Source organism: Prionailurus bengalensis, chromosome D1 (genome assembly GCF_016509475.1).
Source record: "Prionailurus bengalensis isolate Pbe53 chromosome D1, Fcat_Pben_1.1_paternal_pri, whole genome shotgun sequence".
Taxonomy (NCBI): domain Eukaryota; kingdom Metazoa; phylum Chordata; class Mammalia; order Carnivora; family Felidae; genus Prionailurus; species Prionailurus bengalensis.
The window spans coordinates 14935646-14963020 of record NC_057346.1 but is presented as its reverse complement, the minus strand read 5'-3'; the positions used below and the strand labels follow the sequence as shown (position 1 = coordinate 14963020).

General features: G+C 41.4%; 1 protein-coding gene across 3 annotated transcripts in view; it reads right to left on the bottom strand.

The window, feature by feature from the left end:
• Positions 1-12374, bottom strand: part of PAFAH1B2 (platelet activating factor acetylhydrolase 1b catalytic subunit 2) — a 28240-nt gene extending 15866 nt beyond the window's left edge. Inside the window, exons 1-2 of one of the 3 annotated variants that reach the window (XM_043579431.1) lie at positions 12002-12374; positions 5030-5117 (exon numbers count right to left, since the gene is read on the bottom strand). In XM_043579431.1, the coding sequence (XP_043435366.1) occupies positions 5030-5110 (81 nt within the window). In that variant the 5' untranslated portion in view covers positions 5111-5117; positions 12002-12374. Of the gene's footprint in view, positions 1-5019; positions 5118-12001 lie in introns of those variants that run through there. The other 2 variants (XM_043579433.1, XM_043579432.1) reach the window with 2 other exon arrangements.
• Positions 12375-27375: the final 15001 nt, after the last annotated feature.

Genomic DNA, 27375 nt, shown 5'->3' with positions numbered 1-27375 from the left:
TTGTATCGTATCAGAAGGGAGTACACAATATCAACACGACTTATTCACTGGTGATGTTAACATTAATCATTTGGTTAAGGTGGTGGTTGCCAGATTTCTCCACTATACATTTATTATTTTTCCTTTCCATACTGTATTTGTGAGAAACAAGACATTAATCCGGCTCACAATGATGAGGAAATTGAGCTCTACCTTCTGGAGGGAGGGGAGTATCAAAAAATATGTAGTCAAATGTTAAAAACACCAAAGTAATTTCCAGGGAGATACTTCTGAAGCTAGGCAAATACACTGTTTCCCCTGGAAGTTGTACCTACTAGTATTCATTAATGGACCTTCCCTGTAGTAATTACTACTGTGGTGTTGTAATGAGATATATCTTTTCCCTTTCTCCTTCCCTCTTTATTTATAAAACATTTTATTTAAAAAATTTAAGTTTATTTTATTTATTTATTTGAGAGAGACACAGAGCACAAGCACAGGAGGGGCAGAGAGAGAGGGAGAGAGAGAATCCCAAGCAGGCTCTGCACTGCCAGCACAAAGCCTGACATAAGGCTTGAACTCAGAAACCATGAGATCACGACCTCAGCCGAAACCATGAGTCGGACACTTAACTGACTGAGCCACCAAGGCACCCCTAAAAGATTTTATTTTTAAGTAACCTCTATACTCAACTTGGGGCTCAAACTCTTCACCAGTCACATGCTCTATTGGATGAGCCAGCCAGGAGCCCCCACGTTTATGAACTCAAGTTATTTTCTAAGGAAGATGTGTCCCTTATTTCCTATTTATCTAATCACTTATTTATGGCAAAATGGACTCATACGTATTTTATCCTTGAGTTACAAACCAGTAATACTATGTTGCTCAAGTTGTCCAACTTTGCACCTGAACGCTCTTTCAGGTGGCCTCAAGTGGTCAAAGTGACTATATCATTAAAACAGACCAGTATAGGGGTGCCTGGATGGCTCAGTCGGCTAAGCGTCCGACTTTGACTCAGGTCATGATCGAGAGGTTCGTGGGTTTGAGCCCCGTGTCAGACTCTGTGCTCAGAGCCTGAAGCCTGCTTTGGATTGTGTGTCTTCCTCTCTCTCTGCCTCTACCCCACTCACACTCTGTCTCTCTCTCAAAAATAAATAAACATTAAAAAAATTTAAAAAACAAACAAAACAGACCAGTATCACAGGTCTTCCATGAGACATGCTGAGGACATGTCACTGCAGTGATATTCTTGCCACACATCTTTTTCCCCCCTCCTTTTCTGAATACTTGCTTTCTTGCGCTACAAGACACTCCTGGTTCATCTTTCATTTTCTTTGCTCTGGCTGTAGAAGCAATCATTTCTCCAAGGAGCTCTGGCTCCTTTCATTGGAGAATTAGAAACCAAGATCTGGGTGTGTGTCTGTGTGTGTATATTACATACATATATATTTCTTTAAGTTTATTTGAGAGAGAGAGAGAGAGAAAAGGAAGGAGGGAGAGAGGGAGAGAGGGAAAGAATCCCAAGCAGGCTCTGAGCTGTCAGCACACAGCCCGACACAGGGCTTGATCCTACAAACCATGAGATCATGACCTGAACCAAAACTCAGAGTCAGACACTTAAACCGACTGAGCCACCCTGAGCCACCCAGGCACCCCTGGGGATATATTTTAATATTTAGTAAAGTCATCCTTCTATACTATGTAAGCTTTTTTTAAAGTTTATTATTTGAGACAGTGTTCCTAGTTACTACCTTTAATAAAGTTATAAATAACCTAAAAATACCTGAATGGTATTTTCATATATAGCAATGAAATACTACTTAAAGAGAGGAAAAACTACAGCTCCACTTTTAACATGCATGATATACTGTAGAAAAATACATTAAAAAACATAAAAAGCTTAAAAATATGCAAAAATTCTATACACATGTAATTAGAAATTTTATATATACACCATGTAAACGCATGAAAAAACCCCACCAAATTTAGGATACTGGTTTGGGGATGGGAGGTGGGAAAAAGATAAAAAAATACTGAGGGGTATACAAAGAACATCAACTCTATTAGCAATATTTTATTTTTTTAGGGTGACTGATAAACACACAGCCGGTCATAATACTGTTTTTAAAGACACAAACGAACTAGAAAAATTAAGAAAGAATAACCAAGCAATTGATCTATGTAAGAACAGTTGAAAAAATACTAACCACCAATCAAAATAAACTGGTTGACAGACTGATTTTTATGTCTAGGAAGACAAAAACATAAGAATACTATATAATAATCAAGAGTGTAAAAAGAATCATTAAATACTAAAATGTAAAACTTTGGGTACTTAAAATCATAATAGAACTTGTTATTTCAAAGAGGAAATATGGCTGCAAACCAGTAAGTGAAGATTAAATCTAGTTAAGGCTAAGTGGTGACAGTCTATTAGAAGTTAAGAATATGAAGATACAGTGCTAAAAAACAATGAAGGAGCACCTGGGTGGCTCAGTTGGTTGAGGGTCTGACTTTGGCTCAGGTCGTGACCTCAGGTTCGTGGGCTTGAGCCCCATGTGGGGCTTTGCACTGGTAGTGTGAAGCCTGCTTTGGATTCTGTCTCCTTCTCTCTGCCCCTCCCCTGCTCGCATGCTTGCACACACACACTCTCTGTCAAAAATAAATAAACATTAAAAAACAATGGAAAACATCAAGACGACTCAGGAGTCAGCCTGATAGGATTCCCACTTGCTTTACCTGGGACAATGTGAGCTTCAAAACTGCACTGAAAAGAAGACCCAAGAGTCCATTCCATAATACATTCGGTTTAGGCCAACAATCTTAACCAACCAAGTGATCAAAGTCAGCATCACCAATGAAACAAACGAACGTGATGTACCTTCCATGTGATGCACCAAGGACACCACTTCACTGATAACCCTGCCAAAGATGCAAAACCTGAATCTTAATTATGAGGAAAATGACAAATCCAAATTGAGGGATTCTCCACAAAATAAATGGCTTATGTACCAAACTGTCAATGTCATGAAAAACGCAGGCTGAGAAATATTTCAGATAGAGAGGACAACTGAATACAATGTGTGATCCCAGACTGGGAAGAAAACTGACATAAAAACAGTGAGACAAATGGAGAAATGTGAATATGGTGTAATACCAGTATCACATTTCCTGACTTTAATAACTATATGTAGTTACGTAAGAAAATGTCCTTATTCTTAGAAAATACACTGAAATATTTAGGGGAGAACGGGCACAAAGACTGCAACATCTTCCCACACGGTTCAGAAGACACGTACGTTGGTGTATACACATACAAATACAAATACAGACAGAACAGTTAGGCAGATGTGGCAAAATGTTAACTGGCAGGTCTGGATGAAGGATATAAGAAATTCTTTCTAAAATTTTTGTGGTATTTGTATAATTTTGAAATTAGCTCAAAATAAAAAAAAGCTTAAAAAAAAAGAATGCTGTGGAGACACCACTATCTTTCAAAATCAACAGAAAGCAGTTACTATGCTTTCAAAATACTCCTCTGTACCAACATCAGACTGGTGATTACATAGGACATTAGCATAACATCAGATTTTCGTTTAAAATAATAATTCTTGGGGCACCTGGGTAGCTCAGTAGGTTAAGCATCCAACTTCAGCTTAGGTCACGATCTCATGGTTCCTGGATTCAAGCCCCACGTCGGGCTCTGTGCTGACAGATCAGAGCCTGGAACCTGCTTCATACTCTGTATCCCTCTCTCTCTGTGCCTCCCCCGTTCGCACACTGTCTCTCTCAAAAATAAATAAACATTAAAAAAAAATTTTTAAATAATAATTCTTGAACACCTGGATGGCTCAGTCAGTTAAGCATCTGACTTAGACTCAGGTCATGATTTCACAGTTCGTGGGTTTGAGCTCACCGTCAGTGCAAAGCTCGCTTTGGATCCTCTGCCCTCTTCTTTCTCTGCCCCTTCTCAACTTGTGCTCACACATGCACGCACACACGCACGCTCGCTCCCTCCCTCGCTCCCTCCCTCTCTCCCTCCCTCCCTCAGGTCATGATCTCATGGCTAGTGAGTTCAAGCCCCACATCGGGCTCTGTGCTGGCAGCTTGGAGCCTGGAGCCTGCTTTGGATTCTGTCTCCCTCTTTCTCTGTTCTTTTCCCGCTCATGCTCTCTCTCTCAAAATAAACATTTTTTTAAAAAATTAAAAATAAATAAACATTAAAAAAATTTTTTTACATAATTCTTCTTGGGGCGCCTGGGTGACTCAGTCAGTTAAGTGTCTGACTTCGGCTCCGGTCATGATCTCATGGTTCATGAGTTCTAACCCAACATCTGGCTCTGTGCTGACAGCTCAGAGCCTGGAGCCTGCTTCACATTCTGTGTTGCCCTCTTCTATTCCCCTCCTCCCACTTGAACTCTGTCTCTCTCTCAAAATTAAATAAATCATGGGGCGCCTGGGTGGCGCAGTCGGTTAAGCATCCGACTTCAGCCAGGTCACGATCTCACGGTCCGTGGGTTCGAGCCCCGCGTCAGGCTCTGGGCTGATGGCTCAGAGCCGGGAGCCTGTTTCCGATTCTGTGTCTCCCTCTCTCTCTGCCCCTCGCCGGTTCATGTTCTGTCTCTCTCTGTCCCAAAAATAAATAAACGTTAAAAAAAAATTAAAAAAAAAATATTTTAAATAAATCTTTAAAAATTTGTAAATAATTCGGGGCGCCTGGGTGGCGCAGTCGGTTAAGCGTCCGACTTCAGCCAGGTCACGATCTCGCGGTCCGTGAGTTCGAGCCCCGCGTCGGGCTCTGGGCTGATGGCTCAGAGCCTGGAGCCTGTTTCCGATTCTGTGTCTCCCTCTCTCTCTGCCCCTCGCCCGTTCATGCTCTGTCTCTCTCTGTCCCAAAAAATAAATAAACGTTGAAAAAAAAAAATTAAAAAAAAAAAATTGTAAATAATTCTTACTGACCATAAAAAATGCCCCTTTGCTGCTTTGGTCAAAAGACTTGGAAAAACTGAAAAGACTCATCTTGGGTGAATACATACACACTTCCTTTTACCTGAGACATCCATCTGTCATCTCCTTGGATATCTTCTGCTGCATGTGGAATAGCTGCTGGGTTTGAGTCTCCTTGGCTCATTCTACACCTGAGGGGGAAAATGTCTGTGTCATGTTTCATTCATTAACAGGAGTGTTTATTTGTTACCACTTAAATATTACATGTCAGGTTTGAAATAATAATTTAAGTCTCACTGTGGTTTTACCGAAAACAACTGGAGATTATTTTCAGCAGAGAGGAATTCAAGGACACGACTGCTTAAGTCCCATAAATATCTAGCATCATTAAACTTCTAGACAGGTTTGAATATCATTGAGGAACAGTGCATTAAGTGCATTACATAGAAAAAAATCTGCTGCAAGTATACACTTTACATCTACATTAATTTTTCATGATTACATGTTAATGTAAGTACCAAATGACACAAGGAATTAGACACTTAAGAGTTCAATGAAACCTGCATTAGAACCTTTTAGGCTGCTCAAGTTAAGACACCTGAGAATTACTACAGCCATGATTAGAATCCACTACTAAACATCACAGGTAACTGTACCGATGGTGACAAAACTAGTCATAGGATTTGGTAGTGGTTTTTGACAATGTTTACAAGGTTTTTTATGTTTGTCAGGTCTCCACTAAGAAAATGTTATTAATGACTAACCCAAATATGGCATCTGATAGTGGAAAAGAAGCAATGAGTGAAATTTAGGAAAACTAGAAGTGCTAACCTTTCTAGAAAGACAAAAACACCCGACTGTTTTCAATCAACTCTAAAGTATACATACTAGAGACATTAGGCTCCAGAAATCACTTGGCACATGCAAAGGATGTGAAAGAAAAAACTGGGGTTTTGTAGCTTACAGAAAAGGGGGCCATTCTCTTTTTCTTTCCCTTGCCATCATCAAATACAGCTAAGCTTTCTCTGAAAGAAGATGGAGATATATTCATTCAGTAAGTACTTACTCAGTAAACACACATGCTGGATTGCCAAAGCAGCAATTTTTGAGAATTAGAAAGTAACAAACCTCTAAACATAAAAACATACCTTCATTCATGAAAAATACATTACAGAAGCAAACCAATTTTTTAGCACTATGCAAATAAATTAGCTCCACTCTAAATAACACTAGGTCTAAAAAAATTAGGCTCAGGGTTAAGCCCATATCTAATTGAAAATATAAAATACCATCCACACCCTGTGTACAGATCTTCCTCAACTTACAATGGGATTATAATTGGATAAACCCATTGTAAGTTGAAAATATCCTAAGTCACAAATGCATTTGATACACCTAACCTACCAAGTACCACAACCTAGCATACCTGAAAGGTGCTCAAAACACTTACACTGGCCTACAGTTGGGCAATATCATGTAACACAAAACCTATTTTACAACAGAGTGCTGAATATCTCATGTAACTTATTGAATACTATACTGAATGTGACGAACAGAATGGCTGCATAGGTACAGAATGGTTGTTAGTGTATGGGATGTTGACCCTCGGGGTCATGGGGCTGACTGGGAGCTTTGGATCACTGCCACTGCCCAGTCACTGCCCAGCAGCATGAGACGATCTTACTTACTGCGTATCGCTAGCGCGGGGAAAGATCAAACTTCAAAACTGGAAGTACAGTTCTACTGAATGCATACCGCATTCACACCACTGTAAAGTCAAAAATCCTAAATAGAGTCATTATTGTATCAGGGACCATCTGTATGTACTTCTTTACTAAAATTTGCAACTATCAGAAAACAGCTATCTATGAAAAATTATATATGCCATGTTTTATATATACCACCTCCAACCCTTGCAAAATGAGATTTATGAGTAGGTAATTTAGGTAATTTGTGCAGGGAGCAAATGAAATTAGGTTTGCTTGGCCCCAATAACGTCACATCTGGCCCACTAATCACAAACCAGTTCATGCTGACTCCCTAAAGAGGGCATTATATCTATCTAACCATTTCACCCAAAAAACAGAAACTACTTGGAGCTAAAAACATCAATGTAAAATACAAGAATTAGATCGAACTGCCAGATGAATTTGTAAAGCTCCAGTCAGATTATGGTATCTGTTTGAGGTTTCATTGTCCAAGATAAAGTATGGAAAAATTAAAAGATGCACAAAAGAAAAAGAAAAAATGACTAAGGGGGTTAAAACAAATAGTCACATAGAAACATTTAATTGGGGGGGGGGGGTTGCTTTTGTTTTTAAGCTAATAAAACATTCTATACCTTCTATACAAAAGTGTTTTGGGGTCTAAATTCAAGTCTAGATTGAACTTTGGCTACACAGGTTAAAATCTGACATGGTGTTTAACAGTAGTTTTAATTTTAAAAATACCTTTCCTGGGGTGCCTGCTTAAGCGTCCGACTTCGGCTCAGGTCATGATCTCACAGTTCGTGAGTTTGAGTCCCGCATCGGGCTCTGTGCTGACAGCACGGAGCCTGGAGCCCACTTTGAGTTCTTTGTCTCTCCCTCTCTCTCTCTCTGCCCCTCCCCCGGCCCTGCTCACACACTCTCTCTCTCAAAAATAAATAAACATTAAAAAAAAAATTTTTTTTAAAACAACAACAAACTTTTCTCCCCTGCTGATCAAACAGCTCTACTGGCCTTAAAACAGATAAGGTGCAATCAAGTTTTTGCATCTTATGGATTTCAAAATTACATATATAATGTAAAGTACCACAACAAACAGCTTCATTTTCCACTAATCCAAAAAACTATTTCCTAAGTTTTTAAATAGATTTTTAAAAACCCAACTATTTCATTAGTTTGTGCTCATTTACTTTCCCACCTGGAGAGACACTTAATACATTAGGTATTTTGTGAGACAAAAGTTAACGGACACAGAATTAACTGAGAGACCACTACTAAAACAGAGAAAAATAATCTGTCCTACTTTCACTATATGATTATATAATTGAAACTATTGTTCCTGGGATTGCTTAAAGAACAAGGGTGACAAGCTGCTAATACAGGGTGACCACTTAAAAGACAAAATGCAGGCACTTCAACTTCATTCAGTTCTTGGGATACCATGTTCAGATCTTGAAAAGCTTCACGAATTTTGACAAACTGGCAGGTGTCTAGAGGAAAGGAGCCAAGACGGTGAGAAATTTAAAAGCGTGTCATATTAGAAATAGTTGAAAGGAATAACTATGTTTATAACGTGTAGAAAAACTCAATCGGGAAGAGGAAGACACAGGACACACATAACTGTCAAAGTATTTGAAGATTCCGAGGAGGTATTAAGCTTAATTTGTATGTCCCCAAATAGGAACACAGGGCCAGTGGATAGACTGTACAGTTAGACAAATTTCTAAAAAATATGATACAAAATGACACGGCCTGCCTCTAAGTAGACTCCTCCAATAAAGATTCAAAGAGAGGCAAGCTGAACACCTAACAAAAAAAGCATAAAGTGAATTAAAGCATATGAGTAAAGATTGGTCCAGATTCATGGGGCCCAAACATTTTTAATATTTTACAATCTTTCTGAAATGTGCCCTGACATATGTACATTTATTTATAAATTAAACGTGAGTGGTTAATCTGTATATGAAATATTAATAAAGTCTATTTTCCCCCTTTCTACATAAAAAAATAAATGTAAAAAGAAGTTCTAAATTGTTTCCTGTATTCCAATGGATCATCTTCTGCAATCCCCAGGAGTGCACGTACTCTACATTCAAGACCAATGGTCTATTTAAGATATAAAACCTTTCGGTGACATGATTTCACAGTTTTTGAGTTCAAGCCCCGCGTCAGGCTCTGTACTGACAGCTCAGGGCCTGATGCCTGCTTCAGATTCTGTCTCCCTCTCTCTCTGCCCCTCTCCCTCTCATGCTCTTTCTCTGTCTCAGAAATAAAAAAACATGAAAAAATTTTTTTAAATGATACAAAATCTTTCTAGATTTGATTTAATTTACTAACATGGATTTTCAGGGTTCCTCCAACAGGTAAACAACTGATGATGAAGAACTTACTATTTGCAACTCACTGTGCTAGGAGCTTTGTTATTTAAATAAAACTGAAGCTCAGTGAAATTTCAGGAACCTGCTCCACGACAGGGAGAGCTGGGATTGGAACTCAGGGTGACGTACCTCCAAAGCCTATTTATTATTCTTGAGCAAAGGACTTTTGACTCTATATAGAAAAGATATGACAAATTCTCATTTACTAATTCAACTCACTTATATACCCTATTACTACTACCCAAATTTAGTGGCATCCTGATACTGTAAGCAAAATACTTTCATCTTGGTCCTAAATTTCTTCTTGGGCAAAATGAAGAAACAGAGACAGAAACTGAAGGGGGTAAAATGTCACTTATCTGAGGCTACCAGGCAGGCAGACCTGAGAGAAGACTGCAAAATATTCCCAATTAGCAGTCTTTTTTCCCCCCTTTAACTATGAATACAAGGTCATCCTTCCTTCTCTACAAGGGCAAAGTATCTGAGCAAAAAAATTGTTTCTTTGTGCTTTCACTCGGATTTTGAATTGTTTTGCAAAATCAAATTCTCACAGTGCAGAGTAGCTTTCTGTTTTATTGATGCCTATGGCTTAATAACCTCTTTAAAGAGCAGGTGAAGAAAAACTGAGCCAAAACCCCATGCAATCTCCTTTTTAAGAACCAGGTTGGGGGGCGCCTGGGTGGCGCAGTCGGTTAAGCGTCCGACTTCAGCCAGGTCACGATCTCGCGGTCCGTGAGTTCGAGCCCCGCGTCAGGCTCTGGGCTGATGGCTCAGAGCCTGGAGCCTGTTTCCGATTCTGTGTCTCCCTCTCTCTCTGCCCCTCCCCCGTTCATGCTCTGTCTCTCTCTGTCCCAAAAATAAATAAACGTTGAAAAAAAAATTAAAAAAAAAAAAAGAACCAGGTTGGAAATGTATAATCTAGGGGACTATGCATTTAGAAGATTTAAATAATTTGGGAGTCTGATAAAATAAGGTGTTGTTTTCTTTATAAGAGAAATGAAGAATGAATCAGGAACTATTCAGAACAGCCTATGGTAGGACACAAAAATTGAATGATTTTCGGTTTCCTGCCTCAGGTAGAGCAATACTGTAACACAGCAGTATTCAGAATGGGAAGCTGTACTCAGTAACCCAACAAAAAAAGTACCAACAGGGAGGGGGATCTGACTCCCATCTCACCTTCCTGATTAATAATAATCCCACTGGGGGGAATTATAAGTCACTAACTTCTAATCAGAAACAGCAGGTTCAGTTAGAAAAACAAAGCAGAATGGAGATAAAGATCCCAAGAATGAAAGTTTTGTTAATTCAGACTCTATTCTGAATCTCTGATATTCCATTAAAATGAGCTCTTTGGAAAAAATGAAGAGTAAGCACAGCATTTCCGTTTTCCCTTCTTTCTACCTTAACTTGGACTATGACAGTGAACAGAATTTCCAGGTACAATACTTCTACCGGTACGTGGTGTAGCACGTTTAATCAGAAAGCAGTTCCAACAACAAAGAAATATAAATTCTCTAGCTGAGCTGGATCTTTAGTTTAACCAAGAAAGACAGGGAGGAGAAAAGTTGCACTAAGAATTAAAAGATTTAGAATGTTTCCACTCTGACCTCAGACTCTTCATTTTGTTTCAGAGGGAATTAGCAGGGTTATTCTGAAAGGGAAGGAAAGCCTCATCCGGAATACCCTGCCTCAGTGGGCAGGTGGGTGGGTCCCAGGGTTCCAGCACATCCATAATTTATTATCAAATGCCCGCCCAAGCCAACAAATTAAAGCACAATGATTTCCTCCTCCTCCCCTGCTCCCCCACAAGGAGGCAACCTTTCCATCAGAACAATGTGCCCAGGACAAGCTAAAGACAAGCGTTTGGGAGGCCAAGGCATATATATGCAAATGCTCAGGAGAGACAATCCTCTGCATTTTCTTCCTCTTCCTCCACACCTTTATCTCCCCCAATTTAAAGCTGTGCAAAATGAAATCCTAGAGCGGGTGCAGACGGTCCTCCCTTTCTCTGCGGACACGCTCTTAAAAAGAGGCCAAAGCTTCAAGTGTTGCTTTTCTTAAGGTTTGTACATAAATCAAGAAAGGCAACGCTGGCCTGAGAGCTACCGAAAACAGAACAGTGAGTCACCGTGCAACGGGTACATCACAAACCTGGCCAGAGGTCCTGGTCGGGTAAATGGACACGGATGGACCAAGTAAAAAGCACCTGAGAAAATCTGCCCACTGGCATTTTAAGCAGCTGGTTGACCTTGGGCTGGGCCTCATCTCTAAAACGAGGTGGGCTACATAGCCTTTGGAGTCCTGACAGCCTGCGGGTTTCTGAATACATTGGAGACAACCGAGAAGTTTGAAAAGAGTTGAAATTTTTCAACAAAAGGAAGAGGAAAAAGTGCTCGGTCAACATGCAACCGAGTAACGGGTCTGGGCCCGCGTTAAAGGCCTCTCCGACAGGAGGAAAGGGAAGGGAGGGTCTGAGGTTCGAACGCGGGGATGGAGGGAAGAGGCCAACAGCTGAGGCCAGAGGCAGCAGAGTTGCTACAAATGGGGCTTGCGGCGGTTCCCCTCCGGTCCCAGAGAACTGGGGTGCCGGGAGGCCTGCGCCAGGGGGTGGGCCGGGGAGGGGAGGCCGCCCCGCCACCTTGCCCCCCTCCCCCGCCCCATCCCGGGAAAGGAGGGTGGAGACGGCGGCCAGCGGCCTAGCCGAGTCGGCTCATTTGGGGGTGGGGTGAGGGCGGGAGGCCCTCAGGGGAGCGGCGAGCGGTCCGAGGGTAGCGCTGGCGAGTAGGGTAGCCACGCCGAGCCGGAGAGAAGGCGCGCGCGCGAGGCCCCCCGAAGGGCGGCGGGAGGTGGCGGGGGACGTAGTGGCGCGGGGGGGAGGGGCCCAGAGTGGGGGAGGGGAGGTCGCGAGCCTCTCACAATAACACATCGCCGGCCCTTCCGACCCCCGCCTCTAGGCCACCGGTTCCCCGCGACCCTGGCTGCACTCACTCAGGCAGAGGGTCCGTGCGGGCCCCAAGCGGCTGCGGCGTCGGCGGGTGGCGCGTCTGTCGCTCGCTCAGTCCCGGCGGCCCCGCTCCGGCGCGTCCCTCCTCGGGCCCCAGCACCAGCAGCAGCGCCCCCACTTCCGGTTCCCCTGCCACTCAAGCAAATGGGTTCCGGAAGTCCCGCCTCATCCTGCGCGGCCCCGGCGTGGCTCCCTGGTCCTCGCTTTCACTCCCTGCGGGCGTTCGCTGCTGGCGCCCAGGTGTCCTGCCACACCCCGCGAGGTTCCCCGCAGTGTTTTCCGTCCTGCCGTCTTTTTGCTCGTAGTCTGCACGAGGTGGGCCTGTATCTTTCCTCCAGCTGCATCCCTCCATCCTGCGTTAACGTAGCCTCGGAGTGGAGATGGCATTCGGGACAATGTGGCGTGACCTCACACTGACGCCATTCCTTTCCCACCCTGCCAGCCTGGCTTCTTTCTCCACCCCGTGGAATAAACCAGATTGTTGCAAGTGAGAGGGAAATAGGGCCCCAAGGTTAATGAGAGAGTCTGCTACATTATGAGTGGAATTTCTATTTCTGTGCTGAATGTACGGATCTGGGGCGACCGCCTCTTAAGGTGATACCATAGGGGGATAGCGAGTTACAGCCTTTAGCTAAACAATCCCTCCAGTTTGGGGAAGACACACATATACAAAGTCAACACTGAAAAGAATATATGCTAAATGCTATATAAATGCGGGATCTATAAGAGTAGGGAGGGCGAAAGGTGTACGCAGGCTTATGGCAGGGAAGCGTTTGGTAGAGGAGAGCCCTGAGCTGGCCCTTTAAGGATGGAGAGGCTCCATTCAGACCTCTGCCAGGTAGTAGGTAGAGCCTTGCAGCGCTCTGAAAAGATAGGGGCGGGGTGGGTAATTTTGCTAGACAAAACCTGTTTTAAAAAATAGCATTCTTCTGGGGGCCTGAAGTCTCAAGGTAAATCAAATTGTTTTTCAGATCACAGTGGTTTCAAATGGTTTCAGTGGTTTCAAATGATAGTAAAAATATCAGGCATGTATAATACAAAATAATTTTGTACTTGTACAGAAGGATTCTTACATTGTTAATTTATCTTTCTTGCGGATGTTCACGTACTGTATGGCACACCAGTAGGTATTCAGTAAACGTTTGTTGTTTTAAATGTTTTATTGAAAAGAATTCATGTTTGGAGAACTCACGAGGCAGCCCAGAAATATATTTATAACAGAAGAGAAACAGCTTGAATTTTTCCCCAGGGATAAATCCATAGACTCTGGCATTTCCCCAGGTGTAACACTCAACACACTTGAATGTAATTACTACTGTGATACTCTGTCTTCACCTGTCGTGTAAGCTCTGAGGGTGCAGGGACTGTGTTCTGTGGATTCCCAGCACCTGGCATAGTGCCTTATCCATATCAGACTTTAAATACTGCTGAATGAGGAATGAATGATCAAGGATTGAATTTGAGCCTGTGTGGAACCCATGGCCTATCTTTCTACTTTTTTGTTTTCAACTTTTTAATTAAGAAACATAAACAAGGGAGGTGTACCCCTAGGAAATACCAGAGCTAGTTTAAACTAGCTTCTGCAAATATTTAAATTACCTTTATGGCTCAGGCAGTTTTTAGTCTTGATAAAAATCTCACTGTCACTGGAACCCTGAAATCTATGAAGAGTTTGTCTCTTGCATTTGTCTGTTTTAGCTTTCTAAATAAATAATTTTTTTTTTTTTTAACATTTGTTTATTTTTGAGAGACAGAAACAGAGCACAAGCCAGGGAGGGGCAGAGAGAGAGGAAGGCACAGAATCCAAAGCAGGCTCCAGGCTCTGAGCTGTCAGCACGGCCCAAGGCAGGGCTCCAACCCACTAACCATGAGATCATGACCTGAGCTGAAGTAGGACAGTCAACCGACTGAGCCACCCAGGTGCCCCTCTAAATAAATCATTTTCAAAAATAGGGGGTATAGTAGAAAGGACCATGAACTAGGCTTCAGGCTACTTCTTGCTCCTGGCTACTGCTATTTTACTTCTTTAAGCCTTTGTTTCTTAGTCCGTAAGATAAAAAATAAGGAGTAGATGATTGCTAAGTTCCTTTCTAGCTCTAAATTTCCATCCTCCTCCCAGTTACGTGGAGGAACATAATTCTGGTGACATACACATCCTATCTCACTCCTCCTCACTTCCCACACACAACCTCCCCTTCCCCCGGGGTCCCATTCAGAATCTGTGTTTTCCACACAGTCCCAGTTGGTGACAGGTAAAAACAACTTTTCTGACTATGAGACAAACTGACTGAAAACTATCAGGAGAGCTTGCACTTCGAGTTGTTTTTCCATTGATGATTATGGGTTTTATGAATCCATCCAGATTCTTTTTTTTTTTTTTTTTTTTTAGAGAGACAGAGAGTACACAAATGTGGGAGAGGAGCAGAGGGAGAGGGAGAGAGAATCCCATGCAGGCTCCATGCAAAGCTCAGAGCCAGACACAGAGCTCAATCTCATGACTGTGCTTTCTGGACCTGAGCTGAAATCGAGTGGAACGCTCAACCCACTGAGCTACCCAGGCTCCCCCATTCAGATTCTTTGGTTTCCCTCGTGATTAAATGCCACCCTAAAGGGAGGAAATCTATAAATCCTGACAAAATGTCTGTGGACTGCTGGAGTCTTCAAGTGGGCAAAAGTAAAAGTGATCTAACATAAACCTAGGACTTCGAGACTGGGAAGTGTTAAGATACTACCCAAGTGGCCTGGAATTTAGGAGACTGCTTGGCATTTCAGCACTTACAGTAATGAAACTGGGAGGTTTCAGAGGACCTGGCATTTCAGACGTGGAAAGAGGACAGAAAAGCCATGTGGACTAAATGGACACGTGGTATGAATTCAGGGAATTTCTGTGGATAGAACCCAAGATTAGATGGTTTATAAAAGAGTTTCAAAGTGTTGTTTATTGTTGACAACATTAAGAAATGTTTTGACAGAAGAAAACAAGTTCCCTTACATCCTCAGAAATAAATACAATCTCATTTGCCTCGGTAACCGTATATTTAATAAATATTTCATAATTTTAAAATCTCTGAGGTCAAGCCAAATGTTGTTAGAAATACAGTACAGAACATATAATATTATAACATTTCTGTTTCCACCACCGACAATTGTTTGTCATAGGCTTAATTTTGTAAACGATGTGTGTATGTATGTATGTTTTAATATCGTTACAAACTCATGGATTGAAACACATTTGATGTGCAATTCCATTGCAATTATTAAGCTTATTGATAACTAGATTTGTCCAGTCTTTAGGAGGTAGGATCCTATTCAAGTTGCCCGAGTCATTTTGACATGACCAAATGTTGATTTGCTTCCTGTCACTTTAGTTTTTGCCTTTTCTACAGTTTCATAGAAGTAGAATCATACGGTAGGCACTGGTTTGTTTCTGGCTTCTTCTGTTTAACATGATATTTCTGAGATTCATCCATGTTGCTCTGTGTATCATTAGTTCATTCCTTTTTATTGCCAAATGGTATTTCATTGCATGGATATTCCACAATTTGTTTATCTAGTTAATTGTTAAGGAATATTTGGTTTCTATTTTTGCTAACTATGAATAAAACTAATATGAAAGTACATATAGAAGTCTTTGTATGGATATGTGTTTTCACTTTTTTGGGGTAAACATCTAGGAGCGGAATTACTAGTTATATGGCAAGTGCATGTTTCCCATTTTAATAAACTGCCCAACTGCTTTGCAAGGTGGTTTACCAGAGTGCCTGGCTGGCTGAGCTGGTGGAGCATGTGACTCTTGACTCCTGGGGTTGTGAGTTTGAGCCCTATGTTGGGTATAGAAATTAGCAATAAATAAACTTTAAAAAAAGTGGTTTATCATTTTATACCCCCACAAACACTGTAAGAGAGTTCCAGTTGCTGTACATCCTTGACAATACACGGTATGGTCAAATTTTTTTAATGTTCATTTATTTTTGAGAGCGTGCCTGCACAGGCAAGCAGGGGAGAGGCAGAGAGGGAGACAGAAGCAGGCTCTGTGCGGAGAGCAGACAGCCTCATATGGAGCTCAGGGGCTCAAACTCCCAAATTCCCAGATCATGACCTGAGCTGAAGTCGGACACTTAACTGACTGAGCTACCCAAGTGCCCCGGTATTGTCGATCTTTTTAATGTTAGCCATCCTGGTGGGTATGTTATGATATCTCATTGTGATTTTAATTTGTGTTTCCCTATTAACTATATTAAACATCTTTTCATATTCTTTTTGGCCATTTATATTTTTTCTTTTGCACAGTGTTCGTTCAACTCTTTTGCTCATTAAAAAAAATTAAGATGTCTTATTACTGAGCCGTACAAGTTCTTTTATGTTCTGAATACTGGTTCTTTGTCAAATATATCTATTTCAAACATTTTTCTCCCAATCTGGGGCTTGAGTTTTCTTTTCCATTATTATTGTTTATGTTAATTTCAGTAAACAGGCAGTGTTGTATTAGTTTCAGGTGTGCAATACGGTGGTTCAACAATTCTGTACATTTCTCAGTGCTCATCAAGGTAAGTGTAGAGTTTTCATTTTTTTTAAACTTATTTATTTATTTATTTATTTATTTATTTATTTATTCATTTATTTCTGAGAGAGAGGGAGAGTGCAGGAGAAACAGAAGAAGAGGGAGTGAGAGAGAATCCAAAACAGACTCTACTCTGTCAGCCCAGAGCCCGAGATGTGGGGCTCAAACTCACAAACTGTGAGATCATGACCTGAGCCGAAGTCTGATACTTAACTGGCTGAGCTACCCAGGTGCCCCTAGAGTTTTCATTTTTTTAATAGTATCTTTCAAAGAACAAAGGTTTTTAACTTTAATAAAATACAATTTATCTTTTTTTTTTATTTACGGTTTCTGCTTTTTGTGTTTAAGAAATCTTTGCCTACCATTGGATACAATGAATTTCTTCTGTTTTCTTCTAGAAATTTTATAACTTTTACATTTCAGATAGTAACCCTTTTAAGGGTAATTTTTGGGGGTGCCTGGGTAGCTTTTGGTTGGGCATTGAGCTCTGTGCTGACAGCTCTGAGCCTGGAGCCTGCTTCTGATTCTGTCTCCATCTCTCTCTGCCCCTCCCCTGTTCACAGTCTCTCTCTCTCAAATATAAACATTAAAAAAAAAATAAAAGTAATTTTTGTGTGTGGTATGAAGTGAAGGACAAAACTGTTTTGCATATGGATGTGCCATTGTTCCAGCCCTATTTGTTGAAAAGACTTTTCTCCAATGAATTGTCTTGGCCCCTTGTTGAAAGACAATTGACTATATATGTGTGGGTCAGTTTCAAACTGTATATTCTGTTCCATTGATCTCTGTATCTACTGTTACACCAATAGCAAACTGTCTTAATTGCTGTAACTATATGGTAACTCCTAAAATCAGATAGTGTTCAGTCCTCCAACTATCTTCTTTTTCAAAATTGTTTTGACTGTTCTAGGTCTTTTGCATATCCATATATATATACACGTATATATGTGTGTGTGTGTGTGTGTGTATATATATATATATATATTTTTTTTTTTTTTTTTTTTAAGTAGGCTCCATGCCCAACACAGGGCTCAAACTCACAACCTTGATATCAAGACCCCAGCTGAGATCATGAGTAGGACACTTGACAGACTGAACTACCCAGGTACCCAGGGGTCCATATACATTTTAGAATGAGATCATTGATTTCTACAAAAGGTCTTTTGAAATTCTGATGGAGATGAATTGAATTTGTACATCAATTTGGGGAGAATTCATTCCTTGACAACAATGGGCCTTATGATTGATGAATTTCTTTTTAAAGTTTATTTTTTTTGAGACAAAGAAAAAGAGTATGAGTCGGGGAGGAGCAGAGGGAGAGAGAGAGAGAGAGAGAGAGAGAGAGAGAGAGAGAGAGAAAGAGAATCCCAAGCAGGCTCCGCACTGTCAGCGCAGAGCCCGATGCGAGGCTCAAATTCACGAACTGTGAGATCATGACCTGAGCCAAAGTCAAATGCTTAACCAACTGAGCCACCCAGGTGTCCCGATGAATTTTTTTTTTAATTTTATTTTTAAGTAGTCTCTACACCCAACATGGGTCTTGAACTCACAACCCTGAGATCAAGAGTTTCATGCTCCACCGACAGAGTCAGCCAGGTGCCCCTGATTGATGAATATTGTTTACTTTGCCATTATTTTAGATCTTCTTACATTTCTCTCAGCAATAATTTGTAGCTTGTATGGTGCAGGTTCACATAGTTGATAATTTTACCCTTAAATATATAAAATATATCCTTGGCATTCCTGAGAAAATTTTCTTGGTCTTTGAGAACTCTCCATTTTTGAGAACCCCGTAATAGCATATAATTTTCTGATGAAGTGTTCTTGAAGGTTTTTTCTAAGTTCTTATTTATTTATTTATTTATTTATTTATTTATTTTGAGAGAGGGAAAAGAAGAGCATGAGCAAGGGATGGGCAGAGAGAGAAGGGGAGAGAGAGAGAGAGAGAGAGAGAGAGAGAGAGAGTCCCAAGCAGAGTCCTGACATGAGCCAAAAGCAAGAGTCAGATGCTCAACCTACTGAGCCACCCAAGTGCCCCTCTTGAAGATTTTAAGCAATCACCTAATCTCTGTAGTGACTATGACAATATGCTTAAGGAGGTGTAAGGGACCCCAATGCCAGGCTGAAATGCACACTGTATCAAGGCATCTGGCCCCAGCTTTCTGGCTAGGTGTTTTGTTTCATTGCTCACCAACCTTGAAGATAGCTCCATTCAAATATCCACCTTAGTAAAATTACAAATCCTTATATCATGGATTTTCCGCCTCTCTCCCAAGATAAAAGCCCAAATTCTGAATGCCAAGAGAACATGGATATTTCTACTGTAGTGTGCATCTCCCTCTTTCAACCCTTTGTTTACAAGCCTCTTTCCTTAATTCAATACGAGTTCTAGGGCAGGAGCCTTGTCACATTTCTCCTTGTAACCCCAGTGCCAGGAAGTGCCTGGCAGAATAAATATTTTTTGGTAAATGATGAATGAATAGAGCCAAGGTGGATTTTCAGGCCTCAAGAAAAGAGAGCATAAAAGCTGAGGGGAGCAAATGCAGGAATCAGTCAGGAATAGGACTCAGCAAGAGGAATCCTAAAAGACAGGCAATGCAGTGGGAAGTTGAAACTCAGGAGTTAAGCTGGCATAATCCAGCTTAATTCTGGAGGACAGTTTCTTGCATCTTCTCATATGCTTTAAAAGCTGGATACTCTTATGGGTGCCTGAATGGCTCAGTTGGTTGAGCGTCCGACTCTGATTTTGACTCAGGTCATGATCCCAGGATCGTAGGATTGGGCTCCAGGTTGAGTGTGGAGCCTGCTTAAGATTCACTCTCTGTCTCAATCTCTCTCTTTCTTCCCCTCTGCCCCTCTCCCCCACTCACTCTCTCTCCCTCTCTCAAAAAAAAAAAAAATTTTTTTTAAAGCGGGATACTTTTGTTCGTTTTTGAGAGAGCATGCAAGTGAATGAAGGCCAGAGAGAGAGAGAGAGAAAGAGAGAGAGAAGAGAAGAGAGGGTCATTCAAAGCGGAGCTCATGTTTTTCCCAAAGCGAAGCTTGAGCTCACCCCATGTGGAACTCCAACTCAGGAACCGTGCGATGATGAGTCGAGCCTAAGTCAGATGCTTAACGACTGAGCCCCCAAGTGCCCCAAAAGCTGGATACTCTTTCTTTGTTTTGTTTTTTTGTTTTAATTTATTTATTGTTTAATTTACATCCAAGTTAGCATATAGTGCAACAATGATTTCAGGAGTAGATTCCTTAATGCCCCTTACCCATTTAACCCATCTCCCCTGCCACAACCCCTCCAGCAACCCTCTGTTTGTTCTCCATATTTAAGAGTCTTTGATGTTTTGTCCCCTCCCTGGTTTTATATTATTTTTGCTTCTCTTCTGTTATGTTCATCTGTTTTGTATCTTAAATTCCTCATTATGAGTGAAGTCATATGATATTTGTCTTTCTCTGACTAATTTCACTTAGCATAATACCCTTTAGTTCCACCCACGTAGTTGCAAATGGCAAGATTTCATTCTTTTTGATTGCCAAGTAATACTCCATTGTATATATATACCATGTCTTCTTTATTCATTCTTCCATCGATGGACATTTGGGCTCTTCCCATCCTTTGGCTATTGTTGATAGTGCTGCTATAAACATGGGGGTGTGTGTGTCCCTTCGAAACAGCACATCTGTATCCCTTGGATAAATACCTAGTAGTGCAATTGCTGGGTCATAGCGTAGTTCTATTTTTAATTTTTTCAGGAACCTCCATACTGTCTTCCAGATTGGCTGTACCAGTTTGCATTCACAGCATCAGTGCAAAAGGGTTCTCTTTTGCCTCATCCTCGCCAACATCTGTTGTTGTCTGAGTTGTTAATGTTAGCCATTCTGACAGGTGTTAGGTGGTATCTCATTGTGGTTTTGATTTGTATTTCCCTGATGATGAGTGATGTTGAGCATTTTTTTCCTGTGTCGGTTGGCCATCTAGATGTCTTCTTTGGAGAAATGTCTATTCATGCCTTTTGCCCATTTCTTCACTGGATTATTTGGTTTTTGGGTGTTGAGTTTGATAAGTTCTTTATAGATTTTGAATACTAACCCTTTATCTGATATGTCATTTCCAAATATCTTCTCCCATTCTGTTTGTTGTTTGCCTTTTAGTTTTGCTGACTGTTTCCTTTGCTGTGGCGAAGCTTTCTTTTTGATGAGGTCCCAATAGTTCATTTTTGCTTTTGTTTCCCTTGCCTCTGGAAATTTTTTGAGTAAGAAGTTGCTGCTGCCAAGGTCAAAGAGGTTTTTGCCTGCTTTCTCCTCAAGGATTTTGATGGCTTCCTGTCTTACATTGAGGTCTTTTATCCATTTTGAGTTTATTTTTGTGTATGGTGTAAGAAAGTGGTCCAGGTTCATTTCTCTGCATGTCGCTGTCCAGTTTTCCCAGCACCATTTGCTGAAGAGACTGTCTTTATTCCATTGGATGTTCTTTCCTGCTTTGTCAAAGATTAGTTTGCCATATGTTTGTGGATCTATATCTGGGCTCTCTATTCTGTTCCATTGACCTGAGGGTCTGTTTTTGTGCCAGTACCATACTGTCTTCATGGTTACAGCTTTGTAATATATCTTAAAGTCCAGGATTCTGATGCCTCCAGCTTTGGTTTTCTTTTTCAGGATTGCTTTGGCTAGTCGGGGTTGTTTCAGGTTCCATACAAATTTTAGGATTGTTTGTTCTAGCTCTGTGAAGAATGCTTGAATTATTTTGATAGGAATTGCCAAAAGCTGGATACTCTTAAAGGCAATGTCCAAGTAACTGACATTAAATTTCTTTTCATTTCAGGTTATATATTTATTGAATTCTTACTATGTGCCAGGCACTCTACTAAACCATGGGGAGAAAAGACGAGTAAGGTAATATCCCTTCTCTGAAGGAACTCACAGTTTAGTCATAGATACAGATACGAGGATAAGTGATTCTAATATAATATGCAATAGTAGAGGAGAGCATTGAATACTCTGAGAAATGAAAAGGAGGAGTATTTGCCCAACCTGGAGGTGAAGTAGTTAAAAAAAAAAAAAAAAAAAAAAGAGAGACTTCCAGGAGAAAGTGAGGCCTGAACTGAATCTTTTTTTTTTTTTCAACGTTTATTTATTTTTGGGACAGAGAGAGACAGAGCACGAACGGGGGAGGGGCAGAGAGAGAGGGAGACACAGAATCGGAAACAGTCTCCAGGCTCTGAGCCATCATCAGCCCAGAGCCCGACGCGGGGCTCGAACTCCTGGACCGCGAGAACGTGACCTGGCTGAAGTCGGACGCTTAACCGACTGCGCCACCCAGGCGCCCCTTTTTTTTTTTTTTTAAGAGTAGTGTTAGTTTTACAGCAATATTGAGATGGGGGAAACTACAGAGATTTCCCATATACCTCCTGCTCCTACACATGCATAGCTTCCCCCATTACCAACACCCCCCACCAGAATGCTACATTTGTGACAATTGATGAAGCTACACTGACACATCATCATCACTCAAAGTCCATAGTTTACATTAGGGTTCACGGATGGGGCTGAACATTGACAAATGTGTAGTATGTATCTATCATTACAGTATCGTAGAGTATTTTCACTGCCCTCAAAATCCTCCGTGCTCCTCCTTTTCATCCCTCCCTCCATCCCCAAACACTGGCAACCACTGATTTTTTTTTACTGCCTGCATAGTTACGCATTTTCCAAATGTCATATCGTTGGGATCATACAGTATGTAGCCTTCCCAGATTAGCTTCTTTCACTTACTAATGTGCATCTAAGTTTTCTCCAAGTTTTCATGGCTTAGTAGCTCATTTCTTTTTAGTGCTGAATAACATTCCATTGTCCGGGTGGACCACGGTTTTTTTTATCCATTCACATACCAAAGGACATCTTGGTTGCTTGCAGGTTTTGGCAATGATGAATAAAGCTGCTATAAACATCCATGTGCAGGTCTGCATGTGCACATAAGTTTTCAACTCATTTGGGTAAATATTAAAGAATGCAATGTATGCTGAGGTTTTGTGAAACAAAACCAAGCGTATGAACGCCCAAAACAAAAAAGACAACAAAAAACCCATCAAAGTGTCTTCCAACATGGCTGTACCATTTTGTGTTTCCACGAACAACGGATGAGAGTTTCTGTTGTCCACATCCTTGCCAGCATGTGGCATTTGGCGATGTCTATGTTCTGGATTTTTATTCTAATAGGTGTGTGGTAAAAGGTCATTGTTTTCATTTGCATTTCTCTGATGGCATATGACGGACCATTTTTCATATGCCTGTTTGCCTTCTGTTTCATGCCTCTGGTGTTGTACCTAATAAGTCATCGACATGCTCAAAGTCATCTGGGTTTGTTTCATATGTTACCTTCTAGCTTTATAGCTTTGCATTTTTCTTTTTCTTTCTTTTTTTATTTATTTTGAGACAGAGAGAGTGAACAAGCAGGGGAAGGACAAAGAGAGAGGGAGAGAGAGAATCCCAGTAAGACTCTGCACTGTCAACGCAGAGCCCGATGCAGGACTTGATCTCACAAACCAAGAAATCATGACCTGAGCCAAAATCAAGAGCTGGATGCTTAACTGACTGAGCCACCCAGGCACTCTTAGCTTTGCATTTTTCTTTACCTCTGATTTTCTATAGTTTGAAATTAATATGCCTAGATGTAGTTTTTTTGGCATTTATCCTGCTTGCTGCTTTCCGAGTTTCTTGGATTTGTGGTTTGATGTCTGACACTAATTTGGAGAAATTCTCAGTCATTATTGTTTTAAACATTTCTCCTGTTCCTTTGTCTTTCTTCTCCTTGTGATACATTATGCATGTATTACACCTTTTGTAGTTGTCCCACAGACCTGGGGTATCCTGTTTTATTTTTGTTTTCATTCTTTGTCCTCTTGCATTTTGGTTTTGGAGGTGATCAGTCAAAAAATCCTCAAGCTCAGAGAGTCTTTCCTTGGTTGTGTTCAGTCTATTCATAAGCCCATTGAAAGTAGTCTTCATTTTTGTTAAAGTGTTTTTGATGTCTAGTATTTCTTTTTGATTCTTTCTTAGGATTTCCATCTCTCTGCTTACATTACCTATCCGTTCTAGCACGGTGTTTACTTTATCCATTTGAGCCCTCAGCCTATGCTTGGGCTGTCTCTTGAAACTGTTTTTTGCCTTTCAGTATGCTTTGTGTCTTCTTGATAGCTGAACATGATGCGCTGAATAAAAGGACTAGTATCAGTAGGGCTTTACTTATGCGATGGTAAGGCGTGGGGGAGGGAAGAAGGAAGCATTCTCCATCTGAACTGAATCTTAAAGAATGAAAAGGAGTTACCAAGTGTGAAGCGGGCCAGGTAAAGGGGAGAGGTAGGGAGTGTGCTACAATTAAAGGCTCGAGCAGAGAAGGCAGCAGGAGAAAAATCTCCCTTGCTTAAGATGTCTTAAGACTGGAATATTTTTGTAATGACCTCACAGAAGCTGACTCCGTCGCCAGATTGGGATCATGCCCAAATCAGCCTTACTTTCTTCACGTTGTCTACCCCAGAGCATGAGTTCTGTACACAAGTGTTGTAAAACTAATCAGTAATCATTTCCCAATGACATGGGACCTCTCTGCTATCAGAGAGAATCACTCTGGACAAGCATAAGTTGGGCCCGAGTCACCTAAGACCAGCCTCACTCTTACACTAAAGCTGAAAGGAGGCAGGTCAGTTACCCAACACTGGGCCACATAGTGGTAGAAATGGAATCCAGAGCCAGTTCTGTCTTAATTCAAAACCTATGTTATTTGAACTTCAAACTACCAAAGTGGAAGAGGCATGACCTCTGTGTGGGATGAGAAAAGCCTTTCAAAAGTACTGAGGGGGGGAAAAAAAGAGTGCCATCAAACTAAGCAGAGGTTTGAAAAGAAGAAGGAAAGTGGGTTACTCAGGTAGGTAACCAGAAGCCTCTGTAGGTTCTCAAGTGGAAGCAGTAACACCATCATTATCAGGGAACTTTAGAGTTGGAGGGAATCTCAGCTTAGAAGTAATGTAGAAATCTATTTACAGCCTGCTTACAGATACTCAGATTCTGATTTAAGTGACCACTCGACTGGGAGCTCACTTCTCAGGCAGCACGTTCCATTATTGGCCAGCCCTGGTTACCGATTGCGCTTTAGTGAGTACACTTTGTTATTTCTTCAACCAAGAGAACAAAACAGCTCAGGGACCAAGGTCAGAGCTTTGTATTTCACTCCTGGAGATCTTCTAGGTTAACAGGAAGCCAAGAATCCATACCTTTTCATCCACTCCTTTCGGAGATGCTTAGTGAATGCTCCCATATGTGCCCAGTCACTTTCTAGGGCCTTGGGCTACAAGGATCCCTGCCGTTTTGGAGCTTACGTTCTAGTGGGGAGACTTAATAAACGTTAAGCATCATCAGCATCAAAACTAAATCAAGTTCCGCAGAAATACAAGAGAGCTATAAAGTGGTAGGTGGTGCTGGGAGAAGTGGGCTGGTGGAGCTGGTGGAGTTCCATTTGTTCAGGCAAAGCACCATTTGAGAAGGCAACATCGAGAGAAGACGGGAAGGAAGTGAGTTATCTGAACTGATTTCTGGTGGAAGAACGTTTAGGGCAGAAGGAATAGCAGCTGAGGAAGGGTGCAGGTCTGCATATCTGATGAGTGGCAAGGAGGCTGGGGTGTCTGGGGTAGGAGGGGTACGGGAGGCATGGTTGGAAACAGGAACAGGAAGTGATGGATCCAGAACACATGAAGGCTCTTGTAGACCAAGAGCAGGACTTTGAGACTGAGGACGTTGGGGAGCCATTGTAGGGTTTGGAGGAGAAGCATGAGCCTAGTTTAATTTAATTTATTATTGATTTATTTTTAAATTTCCATCCAAGTTAGCATATAGTGCAATAATGATTTCAGGAATAGATTCCAATGATTCATCCCCTATGTATAGTGTAACACCCAGTGCTCATCCCAACAAGTGTCTTCCTTAATGCCCTTTACCCATTTAGCCCACACCCCCACCCATATCCTCTCCAGCAACCCTCAGTTTGTTCTCTGTATTTAAGAGTCTCTTATGTTTTGTCCCCCTTGTTTTTATATTATTTTTGCTTCCCTTCCCTTATGTTCATCTGTTTTGTATCTTAAATTCCTCCTATGAGTGAAGTCATATGTTTGTCTTTTTCTGACTAATTTCACCTAACATAATACCCTCTAGTTCCATCCACATAGTTGCAAGTGGCAAGATTTCATTCTTTCTGATTGCCGAGTAATACCCCATTGTGTGTGTGTGTGTGTGTGTGTGTGTGTGTGTGTGTATATATATATATATATATATATATATATATATACCACATCTTCTTTATCCATCCATCCATCAATGGACATTTGGGCTCTTTCCATACTTTGAGCCTACTTTAATTTTAAAAGGATTCCTCAGGGAGCACCTGAGTGGCTCAGTTGGTTAGGCATCTGACTTTAGCTCAGGTCATGATGTCCTGGTTCGTGAGTTTGAGCCCCATGTCAGGCTCTGTGCTGACAGCTCAGAGCCTGGAGCCTGCTTTGGATTCTCTGTCTCCCTTTCACTCTCCCTCTCTCAAATAAAGAAACATTAAAAAAAATTTTTTTAATTAAAATAAATAAGTAAATAAATAACTGAAAGGATTCTTCAAGCTTCTGGGCTGAGAGGTGACTGTGTGGGAGAGCAAGGGTGGGAACAGAGAGACCAGTCAGGGGGAGGGGAAGGTTATTGCTGAGGCCCAGGTGAGAGACGAGGAGGCTCAGACCAGGCTGGTGGCAATTTGAGGTTGTTTGTAGTTTGTTGCAATCTGCATCTCCCTGCATCAGCCCGAGCCAACACATACAGAACGTGTTTTTGCATGTGGAACTTTGCCCATCACCAGTCACTCTCTCCTTGGGTTTATTTCCTCTTCCCAGACTCTGGAGGTGAACATGGTCAACCTGACTTTCCTTCCCTGTCGCTTCCCAAGACAAGCCACAAGATCTTTCCACTGTATAGATGTCACTGCAAAACTGCTACCAGAAAACTGACAGGTAACAAAAACTAACATGGACGAAGAGGTTACAGAGATTAATTTCGTAGTTTGTGTATTAGCAGTGCCTGGTCTATAGTTTCTGACTGCCTCTATGATGGTTTGGGGAACTTCAAAGCCTTCTGCCTTTGCTTTTATTCTTTTTTTAAAAAATTTAAAAAATATTATTTATTTATTCTTGGGGCGCCTGGGTGGCTCAGTGAGTTAAGTGTCCAACTTCAGTTCAGGTTATGATTTCATGTTTCACGAGTTCAAACTCCACGTCTGGCTCTGTGCTGATAGCTCAGAGGCTACAGCCTGTCAGATTCTGTGTCTCCCTCTCTCTGCCTCTCTCTCTCTCCCTCTCTCTCTCTCTCTCTCTCTCTCTTGCTCAAAAATAAATAAACATTTAAAAAATTATTTATTTGTTCTTGAGAGAGAGATAGAGCAGAGAGGGAGAGAGAGAATCCCAAGCAGGCTCCGCTCTGTCTGCGAGGACCCTGATGCGGGGCTTGAACCCATGAACCGTGAGATCATGATCTTAGCTGAAATCAAGAGTTGGATGCTTAACCAACTGATCCACCCAGGTGCCCCCATGTCTTTGCTTTTATTCTTGAAGAATGGGTCTCCCTAACATTGACTGTGACCTCTGCCTCCTATAGTATTTATCCTTTTGGGTGTGGCTTTTTCACTCAGCATAATATTTTTGAGGTTCATTTATGTTGTAGCAAGTGTCAGAATTTCCTTCATTTCAAGGCTGAGTAATGTTCTATTGTATGTATATACAA